This window comes from Microtus ochrogaster, unplaced genomic scaffold (genome assembly GCF_000317375.1).
Source record: "Microtus ochrogaster isolate Prairie Vole_2 unplaced genomic scaffold, MicOch1.0 UNK62, whole genome shotgun sequence".
Taxonomy (NCBI): domain Eukaryota; kingdom Metazoa; phylum Chordata; class Mammalia; order Rodentia; family Cricetidae; genus Microtus; species Microtus ochrogaster.
This window is the reverse complement of record NW_004949160.1, coordinates 2,164,823-2,181,896: the sequence shown is the minus strand read 5'-3', so window position 1 is coordinate 2,181,896 and position 17,074 is coordinate 2,164,823. Positions and strand designations below refer to the sequence as shown.

At 40.9% G+C, this 17,074-nt stretch overlaps 1 protein-coding gene across 3 annotated transcripts in view; it reads right to left on the bottom strand.

The window, feature by feature from the left end:
* Alms1 (ALMS1, centrosome and basal body associated protein) overlaps positions 1 to 17,074 on the bottom strand; it is a 130,967-nt gene that overhangs the window by 9,621 nt on the left and 104,272 nt on the right. For all 3 annotated transcript variants that reach the window (XM_026777394.1, XM_026777395.1, XM_026777396.1), the window contains 4 exons: positions 2,795 to 2,909; positions 1,285 to 1,488; positions 719 to 960; positions 67 to 220 (listed from right to left, as the gene is read on the bottom strand). In XM_026777394.1, coding sequence (XP_026633195.1) covers positions 67 to 220; positions 719 to 960; positions 1,285 to 1,488; positions 2,795 to 2,909 — 715 coding nt within the window. The remainder of the gene's footprint in view (positions 1 to 66; positions 221 to 718; positions 961 to 1,284; positions 1,489 to 2,794; positions 2,910 to 17,074) is intronic.

Below are 17,074 nucleotides of genomic sequence, written 5' to 3'. Positions count from 1 at the left end.
CTCTCCTAGACAGGACAGGTGACAAGAGACACCTCTCATAGACAGGACAGGTGACAAGAGGCACACCTCTCCTAGGCAAGGGCCGCACCGCATTGAACAGAGCCTCCCGCTCACTCTGGAACAAGCTCTGTAGCTTCCTCTCCTGGACGAGTAGCTTCAGGCGTTTTATCCGCTCCCCAGAACGGGAGATGAAATCAGGTCTGTGAAGCTCAAGAGATTCCTAAAGGAGAAAAACCTCACGTTAATGACATGGCCTTTGCTCAAGTGCCCAGAAAAATGGCACCTGCCCCACAGGCTTGAGAGTCTGCAGGGGAGGGCAGCCCCAGGGAAACCAAAGGGAGCTCAGAAACGCCTTTGGAAAAAGCTGAGAACTAAGGTAGGGTCACCTGCAACTCTTCTAAATGTTGATGTCAGAGGTCAGTTCATTCCCTTCAGACAAATTTACCATTAAATATCATTTCCTTTAGCAACCAAGGGACTGGCAAGGCCTGGGGAAGAGCTCAGGGGTGAGCACCTGGTTAACGCTATGAGGCCCTAGAAAAATGCATCCTGACAAACCCCAGGCCTGCTGTTGAACACTGGGAGCCCGCACAGAGCGAGCAGTGCCAGAGTACCCTCCTCTGTGTCGTCAGGAATGGTGGAACGACCAAAGCCCAGCATGCCAGTCACACATGTTCCCACAATATGGCTGAGGTCAGCCTGACGTCACAGGACCTACCTGCAGGGTTGCTCTCACAAATGGCCTGAGAGGAGCCCGGGCACCACCTCCACCTGGGCCTCTCAGGGACCCACGACTGCCCATGCTCTGCTCCTGCCAGTTTTGTTCCCTCAGGGGCTCTCTCCAGGGTTTGGTTTTGGTTACTGGTTCAAACCAGGAGATACCAGGGCCATAAATCTTGGGCAGGTTTTCCTTCTTAGATCCAGACTTTCTATTTTCCACAGGAACAAACCATGCGACACCTACAGGAAATATTTTCAAGTAGAAATTGAAAAGTTTTATTTTTTAATAACTGTACCCAACTACAAAGACATATATGTAACACTGACTTGCGAGGACTCATCTGCTGGGGGTGAGAACCCCTAGGGTGCCCTTGAGTTCGTCTTAACTGCAGCAGGACTCTCTATCTAGTTACTTTCAAACCATGCCAGTGTCGTGGCTAGTGGCGTCAACAAGGAGTCCTCAGAAGCAAGGGATCTCGGTGTTGCAAGTGACTTAGACACACCTTTGTGCGAGTCCCTGCCACCTGGAGTCAGAAACTGACCTTTGAAATGAAACAAACCAACCTTCACAGGAATTTGGCTTGTTCTTCCTTAAGTTTTTGTCCCGCAGATAATTGGTGAGGAACTTTTTCTCTTTGGCTTTTTCTTCTGACCAAGAAGTCACATCACTGTCCTCTTCCAATCTGGCTTCACTAGGACTGGGAGTTGGGAAAGTCACCCCAACATCACGAGTGTATTTTTTGACACTGGTCACAACCTCCAAGTTACCTGAGGGGAAAGACAGATGTATCTGGGAGCAGACTAGAAGCCTGACAGGCAGGCTTTAAATCAGGGGTGAGTCCCTATTAATAACTCAAAGATATGCTGCATGGTGTGGGGGAGGGAGTGGGGGGAAGTGGGCAAAAAGGCAGACACAGGTTTAATTTCTAAGTGGGTTTAGCTACCACAGAACAAAAAATATAAATTCAATTGGTTCAGACTTTCACCTCCAAGGGAGCAAAACCATAAGCACTTCTGGACCTGCTGCCAATCATCTCGTAAGGATGAGGAACCTGCCTGCATAAGAACACACTAGGCCCTCTGAATGTGGTTGACAGTTGTGTGGCTTGGGCAGTTTGTGAGGCCACTAGAGTGGAACCAGTATTTATCCTACTGCATGAACTGGCTCTTTGGAGCCTATTCCCTATGGGGCCATACCTTGTTCAGCCTAGATACAGGGGGCAGGGGCTTGGTCCTGCCTCAAGTGATATGACAGACTTTGTTGACTCCCTGTGGGAGAGGAGGATGGGGAGTGGGTGGGGGAAAAGATGGGGGAGCAGGAGGACAGGAGGGAGAGGAAGTGGGATTGGTATGTAAAATAAGATTTGAAAAAAGACTGACTTATATGCAGCCAAACACTCTTGAGGCATAAGCTTCGGATTCTCCTGGCCCCTCTCGCCATTCTGTTTACAACTCAGGACCCCAGGACGTCACTCACTTAGGCCATTCTCTTCCTCCTTTGTTTTTACAAAATGCACACAGCAGCAAACTGTACATATTCTGTACCTTGATTTTTCTTTTAAAATATATATGCTGGGGACCTCTGTGTGTTGGGAACTGAACCCAGAACTCTACAAGAGCAACCAGTGCTCTTAACCAGCCCCAAGAGAGCTTCCTCGTTCTATGCAAAAGTACAGTAATTAATTTCACCATTGTTATTGATGGCTATCAAAGTTGATTTTAATTTTCTGCTAAAATAACCCTACTTTTTACACTTAGCATCTCGCACATATTTAAGTATATCTATTGGTCAAAACAAACAAACAAACAAATGCACGCTGGGTCAAAGGAAATTTAACACGAGCTCCCAAACTGCTCTTCACAGAGGCTGTGTGTTTGAACCCTGCTACAAAGACACTTAGTTTCCTGCACTCTTGCTTAAAAACTTGAATTTTTTTTGCAATTAATAAGCAAAAATAGTATCCAAATATACAGGTACTTTTAATCTTTATACCCTTTATCATGAGGGAGGCTAAATAAGTGTGTTGAAGAAGCATTTTTATATCAATGCAAAATTTAAATTCAAAGGCTTTACCAGCTTGTACACCCTTGTTCAACATATGCACACTTTCTTCGTTGTAAAGAGTAGAAGCCAAGCTCAAGAAACTACCAGTAGATGAGCCGGAGTCAGAGGAAATCTCGTTTGCCACCTGGAAAAACAAAAGTCTCTGTTAAGATTGATCAGTAGCCAGGAGTGGTTAGCTACAGGGCAAGCCAGCCCTCTCTGTGTCTTCTAGGACACAGCTGGAAGACGCTCGGGACCCATGTGGACACGTGTCTGTGACGTGAAGAATGCTGCTCGAAGGGCAGGCCCAAGCTACGGCAATACAAGGAGAGCTGGAAATTTCTCTGGATTCAAGAAAACTGAAGAAGCTGGTAGCTAAACCTTAGCCTGACACATCTCCAGAGTAAAATTCTCAGCTCGCACCTGTAGATAATTCTGGAGCTAAAAGAGATGCTAACTAAAGTGATGAAGTCCAGAGGACCCCTCAATCAGAGCAGACAAACTTCTTATCTGACAGACAGACACCAAAGAGCTGCATTGCACCTTAAGAAATCCCAAATGAGTCAAGCACAAAATACACGAAAGCCCCAAGGTCCTTTTTAACTATATTCAGAGCAAGTAGAGCACCGAAGTCAAGTTAAGGGATTAAAGTTGACACTGGTGGGTGGGAAAAAAAAATCTTCATAAACTGTTTTTGTTTTGTTTGTTTGTTTGTTTGTTTTTGGATAGGGTTTCTCTGTAGCTTTAGAGCCTATCTTGGAACTCATTCTGTAGACCAGGCTGGCCTCGAACTCACAGAGATCCACCAGTCTCTGTCTGCCAAGTGCTGGATTAAAGGTGTGCGCCACTACCACCTGTCAAAAAACTGTTTCTTAAAAACAAACAAACAAAAAGCTGTCTGTATTCAAGCACACAAACACAGAAGAGGGCAACAGCAGCCTCCTCCATCGCTCTCAATCTAGACTTTGGGCTTACATTTTCACAGCTAGATTGGGACGCTAGGAAGCCCCAGCAATCCTGCCTCTGCTTCCCTTCCCTCATACCTGGAATTATAGGCACATAAATGATGATCAGCTTTTGGGTAAGTGTGGGCACCTGAACACTGGTTGGCATGATGGCACAGCAGTGCTCTCCCCACTGAGATACCTCTCAAGCTGGAGTGTTTAAGCTCATCATAAAAACGTATAAGGATGGGAAAACTGGGGTGGGGGGACAGAATCTCTAAGGGAGAGGTTTGTTCATCTGAAATTTTAATTAAGTGCCAAATGGCATTTTCAAAGCAAGTTTGATAGATGTGTATTACAGCTCAAACCAGGTATCTACTCCTTTAAACTATAAAAACTATACTCCAAGGTTTCCAGGAACTTAGCCCAGAATCTTGGGAAAAAAGAAGCATGATAAGATATTTGACAGCAGGAAACATTTTGATTTTCAGAAAGTTAAGTATTGGAAACTGGTGAGTTTAACACTGTTGACCTGTCAAGTTCAGAACTCAACATCAATCAATCAGTAGGCATGTGAAAGTCAAGGCTAGCAAATGTCTGAGCGTGGGAAAGATGACAGCAACTGGCCTGCCAAGGTAGCAGCTTTCCTAGTACACATGGACCCCGAGTGGCAGCTTATACGGTGTACTTGTATTTGAACAAAAGAAAAACATGTTTGGGAACTAGGCAGAGTTCCAAGGGTTGAAATGGCAACACACGCTGGTAGAAGCTCGATCAGTAAGTCCACACTTACCCTAGCCTTACTTCAACACTCAGAAAGACCCTGCCTAGACATCTTGCACTGCACAAATCCCCATTGAGCACCCTTGTGTTTCTAGGCTTGGCCATTCTTGCTTCATGTTTTATATATAAACGCCTTGGAGATTTGGAAAGCAGGATTCCTACATAATAAATACCCAGAGGGCCTGAGAGGCTCCTTAGGAACAGGAGTATGGTCAAAATAAAACAAAGGGATGTTTAGTAGTGAAATTATGTAAATTAAAGGCCAGAGAGCACTGTGTAGACAGAACGAGGAAATTTTTGATGTAGAAGGGAACCTCCCCCCCAAAAAAACAAAGTCAGCTCCAAGGCTATAATCCTAAAACTTGAGCCTGCCTTTACTCGTCGTCTCTCAAGTCACAAAGCTGTCTCTTTGTGCCAGTTCCCTCACTTAGACTTGGAACTGAGGGTTTTGCTCCTGAAATTACAGGAAAAGGAGACAGAGGCTGAACATGCTGGTTTACACCTGTAATCCCAACACTTGGGAGCTGCAGGAGGACTGAGCCTAGGCTAGCCTGGTGATACACAGTGAGGCCCTGTCTCAAAACAAACAAAGGAATAAAGACATACATTTAACAAAAGAAATAAATCAACAAAAGAAATACTAGAAAAAAATAAAATCTCAGCTCTTCATGAGTTCAAGCCCAGTCGGGGCAAAAAATTGAGACACCATTTCAAAACAAACAAACAAACAAAAATGGTTTTGATGATAGACTATTAAACACAACAAAAAACCCAACTAGTGTAAAACGTTGAGAATGCTATGATGTTAAAAGGCAAAATCTGCAAGTAGAGAAGAGACGTGATGGCAGGAAATACAACATACCTCTACAGTTGAGACACAAAGTACAGTAGGTGCCCGAATGGGCTGAGTCTCAAGAGAGAAAAGTCATCTCTGCATTCTAACACTGAGAAATTTGAAAATAAAATTAAGGAAACAATCTCATTCACAATAGAAAAACTATAAAGTATTTATAGGAGAAATTAAAAATGTTGATGAGACACTCATAAGTATGAGTCAGAAAACTCAAAAACTGCTAGGATGGCAAGTCTCTTCAGATTAATTTGTAGGTTCTCCATAAGCCTAAAATATTCCAATGAACCTTCCTGAAGAAATTTGTAAGCTGATCTCAAACTTCCATGGAAAGGCAAAGGATCATCAGAGACCAAAATTATTAAAAAAGAGAAAGAACAAATAAAAAAACCAGATAAGAAAATCGTTTCCTGATTTCAAAACAAAGGCACAATGATTAAGACACACTGCAACTGAGGCCACAGCAGCCAACAAAGAACTGAGAAGATGAGTGGCTCTGAGGAGTGTGGTCAGTGGTCTTCAGGAAGGACCAAAGCTACTGCACGAGAGGATAGAGCTCCGAACAAACCATCTTCACATACAAGAGGACTTCAGACACATCACATACATTTTACTGAGCAGAGCTAAAGAATTACTAAAGCCAACAGATATGTCCAAACTTTCTGAGATTGCTACATGGCATTGCCATCCACGAATGGCACAACAGCTACCCTGAAATACACGTGGACTACAGGTGGGACAAGCCGACATCAAATTTTAAAATAAAAACATAGGAGAAAATCTTTGTGATCTTGACTAGGGAAAAAAAAATCTCAGGTCTAATAGTAACAGCACAATTCACAAGGGGGGGGAATTTAAATTAAATGCAATATTCAGCATTTGAACATCAAATTTTATTTTAAAAATAAACTAGGAGAGAGTGCCAGACAGGAGGTCTTGTCCTCAGGTTACACACTGGTGAAACCTGTGACAAAAACACAGAGCTGACGAGACCAGACACCACACTTGATCTTACTGAAGGCCGACAGGTGACCAAATACATAAAACTCTTACAAGCTAAATAGAAAGACAGATGACCTAACTTAAAAACAGGCAAAATATCTGAGTATCCTTCCCACCAAAGACAAGAACACAAAAAGATCTTCACTTTCAAGCCACTGGCAAAGTCCAGATTAAAAGCATCACGAATTCCTTCACATCATTTAGGATGGTCACCACAAAAACACGAATAATGACAGGCAAGATATGGAAGAACTGGAATACTCACTCAACACACTGCACATGGGCAATTTGAAAAAACACAGGCAGTTTCTTAAAAATTTGCCATATCATATAAATGAAATAAAAGAAATTTAAATGCTTACATAAAACTTCTAGACCAATGTTTACAGTCATATTCCAATAATTAAAAACAACCTAAACATTCTAAATGTCCACTAACAGACAACGTGGTAAAACCATATAACCAACTACAACTCAGCAGTAGGAGGAATTCCTGACAACATAACACACGGGTAAACTCTGAAATCAGCATGCTAAAGCAAGCAAGCCAGAAGCAAAGGCTGCATCATCAGCAACTTGACTGAACTGTGCAGAATGGGCAGGATGAGGGTTCCCAAAGCTGGGAATAGCTGTAAACAAAAACAAGGGAGCTTCCCGGATAGAAACAGTCTAGGTTGGAAATGCTGATGATCGCACAACTCATTGTGAATGCACAAGCCATGGAAACACAATTATAGTGCATTTTAAACAAATTGCTATGAAAAGCTAAACATTTAAAACTATAGCCTAAAATAAACTCCTCCCAACAAAATGTACTTATTCAGCCATCTATGATGGTAAAAGCCAAAGGAGACAAACACATAACTAAGTAGGATGCAGAGAAACGGAAATGTTCTCACTGCTGACGGGATGTGACCTGCTGAAGGCACTTTTCAAAGTCTGGCAGTTCACCAGAAGTGAAGAGTTGCCTGAGATCAAACAATCCACCCCAGATATATTCCTAAGAAAAGGGAACAGGCTAACACATGAAAATGTGGACATGCTCACCCAGTTTTGTTGAAATAGGCAAAAAAGGAGAAAATCATATCCATGAACTGAATGACAAAACAAAATGTGGCATTCAGCTAAGTGGAGTATCTAATCACAAAGATAATAAATGTGCTATGGTCTAACATAAAAGCATTAGGTGAAATGCAGCCCCACACCCTAGAGCAAAGCACAAGGCATATGGCCGGTCAGCAGTGGTGCAGGGAGTACTGACTTCTACCCAGATTCCAAAGTCACCATGAGAAGACTTGTACTTGTGTCAAACTGGCTTGGGGATCCACCATGGGATACATGTTTAAAAATTCATCAACAAATGCTTCTGGCAAGCAGGAGACCAGATCACTCTGTCCAAAGAAGGACGCAGGCACCTTATCAACCTCCAGATTTGAGTGTAGACGGGCTCATTCTGTTTTCCTACATGGGGCTTTCATAAAAAGATTTAAGCGTTCCTAAGTTAAATGACATCAGTTACCACAGTGTATGCTTTCGGTTGTGGATCATCTTGGAAGAAGATGTGTGCTAGCGGGCTGCTTCTCTCTAGTGTCTATTATGAGAGCAAACTCACCTGCTGTTGCCTGGCTCTACAGAGGGTCAAGGAACATGCCACCATTGCAGGGATGTTTTTGTACAACTTTTTTTTTTTTCCGAGACAGGGTTTCTCTGTAGCTTTGGTGCCTGTCCTGGAACTAGCTCTTGTAGACCAGGCTGGCCTTGAACTCCCAGAGATCTGCCTGCCTCTGCCTCCCGAGTGCTAGGATTAAAGGTGTGCGCCACCACCGCCCGGCTACAACTTTTGTAGAATCTTTTAACCTAAAAAGTACTAGATAAGACCCATTCCTACGTTTACTAATTAGACATCAGAGAGATTCAGAAAGGAAGCCTTTAAATTAAATATTGTATTTATGGAGACGGGATCTCATGTAGCCCAGTCTTGCCTTTAACTTGCTGAGCAGGCAAGGGCAACTGAATTTCTGATCTGCTTGTCTTGGCCTCCCAAATTCAGGGACTACAGGCAATTGCCACTATGCCCCAGCTTTTTAAAACCATTCAAGAGTCTAAAATTATCTCTATTTCATTAAGCATACCAGTCAATAAACAGACAACCTGACAGGTGTGATAGTGTATACCTGTCTTCCAGCACTTGGGAAGCAGAGGCAAGAGAATCAGGAAATCTAAGTCATCTTTGGGTACACAGCATGTTAAAAGCCTGGACTACTTGAGACCCTGTCCAAAATAGAGAATTACTCTGGATATAAAAATTAAGCTTGGAAAAATGTACTTGTTAGCTGAGTATCAGTGGCCTTCAGTCAGCGAGGTACCAGAGAGGGGAGAGTTTTGTCCTTCTGAGGGATGGAATGGTCATAACTACCTAGGCTTAAGTCAGAAATACACTCCAGTAAGTCAGTCAAAATCAGAGGAACTCTATGGCATCAAACATGTTTCTCGCCAAAAGGCTTTTAGAAATGTCCAGATCAAGCCTGGTGGTGGTGGCACACATCTTTAATCCCAGCACTTGTGAGACAGAGGCAGGCAGATCTCAGTGAGTTTAAGGCAGGCCTGGTCTACCAAACAAGTTCCAGGACAGCCAGGGCTGTTACACAGAGAAATCCTGCCTCCAAAAAAACAAAAAAAAAAAAAACAAACAAACAAAAAAAAAAACCAAAACAGAAAAAGACCAGATCAACTATAGTTGATGTCTAGATAATTTATAGTCTAGTAATAAAATGTATTGGCCCACTAAGGGGTGACAAGATTATATATCTGTACAAAAAATAACCTTTGACATGTAATTCCTAGAGACAAAAGTTACGAGGGAGACCTAGAAGGTAAATGATACCCATTATGAAAAACAACTGGGCATGGTTGCAAACATCTTTAATGGGAGGCAGAGGCAGGCAGATCTCTGTGAATTTTAGGCTAGGATAGTGTACATAGTGAATTCTAAATAGTTGGGGCTATGTAGAAAGACCCTATTTCAAAAAACAAACAAAAAATGTGTGTCAAACCTTCCATAGAAGGTTAAAAGGGCATTGTATCTGAACAGGTTCTTGGCTTTTGGGTTTTCTCCTCCTGGTATCCATGAGAGTAAGGACTGAAGACAGGAAAACAACTGTGGGTGGCCCCAACACTCACACTGTAACTACCAAGGTGGTTAACATGCTACGGAGGTCATTACAGTTGACATCAGGAAAGTTCCCAGATACAGCAGGGTTGAAGAACAGAGGGAGAAAGGAAACCTAGAACTTCAACTCCACCATCAATATGTGGGCAAGGCAGGAAGTTGACTCATGATCACAAGACATTGCAGAGCGGGATGGTAGCAATTCAAAGGTTTTCTATTAAGATGGAATCAATATGGTCTGAAAGTGGCATTTTTCTTTGTGCTCCCTTGAAAACCTTAGCCCCTGGTTCTAAACATCCAGAGGGATCCTGATCATTCACCAGGTCGCTATCACCATTTGACTCAGGTGGCCAGCTGCACCTGATGTTAGGTTTACTTGGAGGCTCTGATCCAATTTTAGCATTAGTAAATAAAACTTTTTACTTGAGCCAAAATTAATTTCCACTTCAGATCTTTCTATTTTGATCAGGTCCCAATATTTCAACTGTTTTAGATTAAAATTTCAAAAGAAAAACATGCTACTCAATTACTGAGTCTTAATGGTTAAGAGTCCAGTTAACAAAAGGACACCATCTACAAGAGCTAGTTCTGGAACAGGCACCAAAGCTACAGAGAAACCCTGTCTCAAAAAACCAAAAAAAAGGAAAAAAAAAAAAAAAAGGACACCAGATTTTCTTAGTAACTCTATATTGCTTTCTTAATAAAAGATATCTACTGATAATTGATTATTTAGAAAAATTTACACACAAGATAAACTATATACATTAGCAGTTTAAACGTACTGCTTCCTTACCCCTGTATATTTTTAAGTAGGAAATTTGTGTTTATAAGCTTAAGGGTGGGCTAGCAGAATGAATAAAGAAACAATGTTACAACATAATTGCAGAACAACTAATGTTTAAGAATCAATAAAGGAATCTTCAGGGAATAATGAAGAAGGCTATAAAAGACAACATAAGAAATATAAATGGAAAATCTTAAACTAATTTTTTAAAAAACACATTTCAGAGTACTAGCAGATGTTAAAAAGCTGAGTCCCTGAATTGGGCCTGGGGATAACACGGCACATGCTCTCAGACCTGTGGAACGGGAAACTTTTTTGGAAACACCCTTCCAGAGGGGTCACATTCTGGGCCAAGAGGTAGTGGGCTGTAGATTACAGACAGCAATTCAGTTTTGATCAGCTAAGTCTATTTCTTTCAATTTATGTTTTCCTTAATAATCATCCACTTAGATTCTAAAATACATCTGCCTAAAACAACCATGAAAATATTGTCCCCATTTGATGCACACACATACAGGCAAAGCCACATACGTAAGTCTAAGAAACATCCTCTTTGTCTGTGTCTGTGTATCCCTATCACTTTCTTTCCTTCTGTGGCAAGAAACCAGAGAAAACTACTGTTCTGTTAAAGGGTCTGCTCTTGACTATACTCATCAGTCCTGGGAATGGATTCCTATGGTGGACATGCTCTTCTTACCACAGATTTTGCCACAACTCCTAGTTTTGACATACCGTTATTACCTTGAAATGTAAAACAATGCATTTAATTTTAAAATATTTGTTCAGTCTAGTTTTACTGTGTTGTGGTTACAGAACACTAGTTTACTTATAAAACTACTTTGGGATTTGTCAGCATTTTGCTTAATGTGCAATTACTTTCTGTAAATTTCCCATAGATGTTTGGAATTAACTATGGAAGCTAAGTTTTTTTTTTTTTATTTTTTATTATTTATTTATTTATTTATTTATTGAGGATTTCCGCCTCCTCCCCGCCACCACCCCCCGATCAAGTCCCTCTCCCCCATCAGCCCGTAGAGCCATCAGGGGGAAGCTAAGTTTTAAGAATGGAGTTTTACAGAGATCTGAAGAGCAGCTTGTTAATACTGTGCTCAGTCTCCCATCCTTTCTGCATGTATATGTGAGCACCCACTCCACGGATCACATCCTTATTAGAAGTGTGTGTGGGAGGGCAAGTCTTTAAAGCTGCTCTGTTGATATGGAGAGATGTGTCACGTCATGCCCACAGTTTATGAATATGGCACACACAAAGACAAGTAACATTCACTCAGACACAAAACAAAAACACACACAAAGCAAAACAAAAAAAAATCAAATCGAAGGCTGAAATCAATAAAATAGAAACAAAACAATTCAAACAATCAATAAAACAAAGAGCTGGTTCTGTGAGAAAATCAACAAGATAGGCAAACCCTTATCCAAACTAATCAAAAGGCAGAGAGAGAATATCCAAATTAACAAAAACAGAAATGAAAAGGGGACAACAGACACTGAGGAAATTCAGAGATTCATTAGGTCATACTTTGAAAGCCCGTACTCCAAAAAATTGGAAAATGTAAAAGAAATGGACAATTTTTTGGATAGGTACCACATACCACAATGAACAGTTTAAATAAATGAACAATTTAAATAGACCTATAACCTATAAGGAAATAGAAGCAGTCATCAAAAGTCTCCCAAACAACAACAACAAAAAAGCCCAGGGCTTGATGGTTTTAGCACAAACTCTACCAGAAGTAGAGCTAATACCTATACTCCTCAAATTGTGCCACACAATAGAAACAGAAGAAACAATACCAAACTTTTTTTATGAAGCTACAGTTACCCTGATACCGAAATCACACAAAGGCTCAACCAAGAGAGAAAATTACAGATCAATCCCCCTCATGACTGACTATTCATGAAAAAATACTCACTAAAATACTGGCAAACCGAATCTAAGAACACATCAAAAAAAATCATCCACCGTGATCAAGTCGGCTTCACCCCAGAGATGCAGGGATGGTTCAACATATAAAAACCTATCAACGTACTTTACCAAATAAGTAAACTGAAAGAAAAAAAAAACATACGATCATCTCACTAGATGCTGAACAAATAGTATTTGACAAAATCCAACATCCCTTCATGATAAAGATCTTGGAAAGATCAGGGTTACAAGGAATGTATTGAAACATAATAAAAACAAAATACAGCAAGCTGACAGCCAACATTATATTAATTGGAGAGAAACAAAGTAATTCTATTAAAATCAGGCACAAGACAAGGCTATCCACTCTCTCTATATCTATTCTGCTGTGGTAGCTCTGTTACAGAATGGCGCCTATGTGGACAACTACATCCACATAAAGCCTGAGACAGCTTGGGAAGTAATTCTAGAACAAAATAACAAACATTACACATGGTTTCTTGGTATCAGTAATTTCTCGGGTCTGCTCTGCTTGCTAGAGGCAAGCAAGCACTCTCAAAGAGAGGCTTCCTGACTCAGCTTTAGCTGTAAAGTCTTGCAGCTCTTTTAAGAGGTCCTGTCAAGAAACACTTAAATAGTGTTGATAAAAAGCTGACCGCATGCTTTTCAGTTTTCAGCCGTAGCAGGAAAAAAGCTCCCATGCTCTTGAATAGGTAGGATCAGCAAAATAAAAATGGCAATCCTACCAAAAGCAATCTACAGATTTAATGCAATATCCATCAAAATCCCAACACAATTCTTCACAGACCTCAAAAGAACAACGATCAACTTCATATGGAAAAACAAACAAACCAGGATAGCCAAAACAATCCTGTACAATAAAGAAACTTCTGGAGGTATCACAAGTTCTATTATAGCTTGACATCAATCTCTATTATAGAGCTACAGTAATGAAAACAGCTTGGTACTGGCATGAAAAGACGGGCGTACCAATGGAATTGAATCAAAGATCCAGATATTAATCCACACACCTATGAACACCTGATTTTTGACAAAAAACTAAAATTATACAATGGAAAAAAGAAAGCATATTCAACAATGGTGCTGGCATAACTGGATTCGACATGTAGAAGAATGCAAATAGACCCATATCTATCCCCATGCACAAAACTCAAGTCCAAATGGATCAAAGACCTCAATATAAATCCAGTCACACTGAACCTCACAGAAGAGAAAGTAGGAAAGCAGCCTTCACGTATGAGCACAGGAGACCACTTTGTAAATATAACACCAGTAGCACAGACACTGAGAGCAACAATAAATAAATGGGACCTCCTGAAACTGAGAAGCTTCTGTAAAGCAAAGAACACAGTCAATAAGTCAAAACGGCAGGGTACTAAATGGAAAAAGATCTTCAACAACCCCACATCAGACAGAGGATTGATCTCCAAAGTATTTACAGAACTCAAGAAACTAGACATCAAAATACCTAATAACCCGATTTTTAAAATAGGGTACAGATCTAAACAGAATTCTCAACAGAATAATCTCAAATGGCCGAAAAGACACAAGCAAATGTGCAATATCCTTAGCCATCAGGGAAATGCAAATCAAAATGGCTTTGAGATTCCATCTTACACCAGTTAGAAGGGCTAAGATCAAAAACACCAATGACAGCTTTTGCTGGTAGGAGTGCAAACATGTACAGCCACTTTGGAAATCAGTATGTTGGTTTCTCAAAAAATTGGAAATCAACCTACCCCAGCAATACCAAACTCTTGGGCATATACCCAAAGAATGCTCAGTCATACTATAAGAACATCTGCTCAACTATGTTCATAACAGCATTATTTGTAATAGCCAGAACCTGGAAGCAACTTAGATGCCCCTTTACCAAAGAGTGGATAAAGAAAATGTGGGACTTTTACACAATGGAGTAATAATCACAGGTGTAAAAAAAAAATGACATCTTGAAATTTACATGCAAATGGATGGAACTAGAAAAAACCATCCTCAGTGAGGGAACCCAGACCCAGAAAGATGAGCACGATACGTACTCACTCATCAATGGCTATTAGAAGTAAAGCAAAGGATAACCAATCTATAGTCTACAACCCCAGAAAAGTTAGGTAACAAAAAAAATCCTAAGAGAAACATACATAGATTCCCCTTGGGAAGGGGAAATAGACAAGATCTCCTGAGAATATTGGGAGCATGGGAATGGGGGAGAAGGGAAGATGGAATGGGAGGGAGAACTTGAGGGAACAGGATGATCGAGATGGGGGAAGGACAGAGAGGGGGAGCAAGGAAAGAGCTATGTTGAATGAGTGAGCCATTATGGGACTAGCAAGAAACCTGGCACTAGAGAAATTCTAAGAATACCAGGAATTCTTAGGATGACCCCAGCTAAGAGTCTAAGCAATTGTGGAGAGGATGCCCGAACTGGCCTTGCCCTGTAGTTAGATTACCTTAATGGTCATCATAGAATCTTCATCAAGCAACCGATGGAAGCAGATGCAGAGATCCACAGAGAGCACTGGGCTGAGTTCCCAAAATCCAGTTGAAGAGAGGAAGGAGCAATATGAGCAAAGGGTTCAAGACCATGATAGGATACCCACTGAAACAGCTTACCTGAGCTAACGGAAGTTCACTGGGCATGGCAGCAGGGGAACCAGCCAGCACAGGACCAAACTTGGTCCTCTGGATGTGGGTGATAGTTGTACAGCTAGGGCAGACTATGGGGTCACTGGCAGTGAGTACAGCATTTATCCCTACTGCTTGTACTGGCTTTTTGGAACCCATTCTCTTTGGGGGATACCTTGCTCAGCCTAGATAAAGTGGGAAGGGTCTTGGTCCTGCCTCAAAATAATATGCTAGACTTTGACGACTCCCCATGGGAACTTACCCTCTCTGAGGAGTGGATGGAGGAGGGGTAGGAGGTAAACATGAAGGGAGAGGGAGGAGGAAAAGGAGTGGAAACTGGGATTGCTATGTAAAATGAGAAAAGTTTTTTTTAAAAAATATAAATTTAAAAAATATTATCTTTACATGGTATAGAAATCCATATTTCTTATTTCCATATGAAGACTAGACATTACCAGCTGAAAAGTAGCAATGGAAATTTTTATACAATTCAGGCAGGAATACTAAAAAAGAAAGTTTGTACTCTTGTATGAAACTAAATACTTGTGTAGTTGACCCAAGAATCCCACTTCCAATATAGCTGCAAAAGACTGTCACCGAGAGACAAACTGCTTGTTTTGTGTGCCGGACAGCTGGGGAGTGTCCAGAGAGCACACGTAAATGTCAAGACTCCATGGAGTATTACACGGTATTAGACACCTGGGTTAGACACCTGGGATGAGATGCCAGTGGAGTCTCAACTTATGAGCATCAAAGAAAAAAAAGTGGTGCAGTGCACACATTTTATACCAAAATGCATGTACACACACACACGTGTATACACACACACACACACACACACACACACGAGCATGCACACACACAAGGTTTTTGTGTTTTTCTTGAGACATGGTTTCACTGTGTGGCCCGAGCTGTCTTGGACTTGCTTTGTAAATTAGGCTGGCCTCAAACTCAGAGATCAGTATGCCTCTGTCTGCCGAGTCCTGGGATTAAACATGTATGCCACCACCACCTGGCAATACACAAGTATTTTTAAGAACCCATGCAACCCAAAATATATTTTTTAAAGGCCAGCCACATGACTGAAATAAGAATAGGTAGAGGGAAATTTTTTTAAAGGCAAGCATGAATGGGAACACATTTAATTCAACTAATTCTTAGCACTAAAGTTATTTTCTCTGTCAGGTATGACAGTGTTATACTGGAATGCTACAATTTGGGAGACTGAGGTTGGAGAATTACAAGCTTGAGATCAGCTTTGGGTTACACAGTAAAACTATGTATATGAGAAAAGATGATGATGAAGATGAGGAAGAGAAGACACCAATGGCACAGAAACTGCACAGTACTTCTCTCACGTTTCTCTTTTGCCACACTTCTGAGAGGATTTACCATGACACAACTGTAGGGTCAGATTATCATTCAGGCGGAAAATTAAAATTAACAAGAGACTTGGAAATCCGCTTTCTTTGCACACCTATTAACATCACACAAAAACAATTTTGGGTGGGGATGGGAGCTGGAGAGACGAGTCAGTGGTTAAGGGCACTTTTCGTTCCTTGAAGATGACCAGAGTTTGATTCACAGCACCTGCATAGTGCTCAGGCCAACTAACCTGGTCTACATACTAAATTCAGAGCAGCCAGAGCTACATAGGAAGACTGTTGGGCGGAATGCTTTCAAATCATAGACCCATCTAAGAATTTGCAATCAGACTTTGACTAAAGAAACATTTTTAAAGTCAATGACATAAGTAATTATTATTGTCAGCATTACTGCATTTCCAGTTTAAAACTTCTGACTCTGTCTGATTAAAACAACAAGTACATAGTCAGGTGCGGTGGCACATATCTATAATCCCAGGAAACAGACAGGCAGTTTTCTGAGTTCGCAGCCATATAAAATAAAATAAATAAATCTTTTAAAAAATAAGTAATGCCTATTAGAAAACACAAAATACAAAAACTGACTCAAGAAATAGAAATCAAAGAAAAATACATGAACTATGTCTATGGCAATCACTGGTAAATTCTATGAAGCACATAAAGAATTAACATTAATCACAGCATTAATCCTAACACTCAACATCAAAACACCAAAGAGACAAACTCGGTCCAAGAGGCTGGTATTATCCTAACAACAAAGATAGCAAAAACATCACAAGAAAACTATAGGCCATATAGATGCAAACATCTTCAAAAGTCTAGC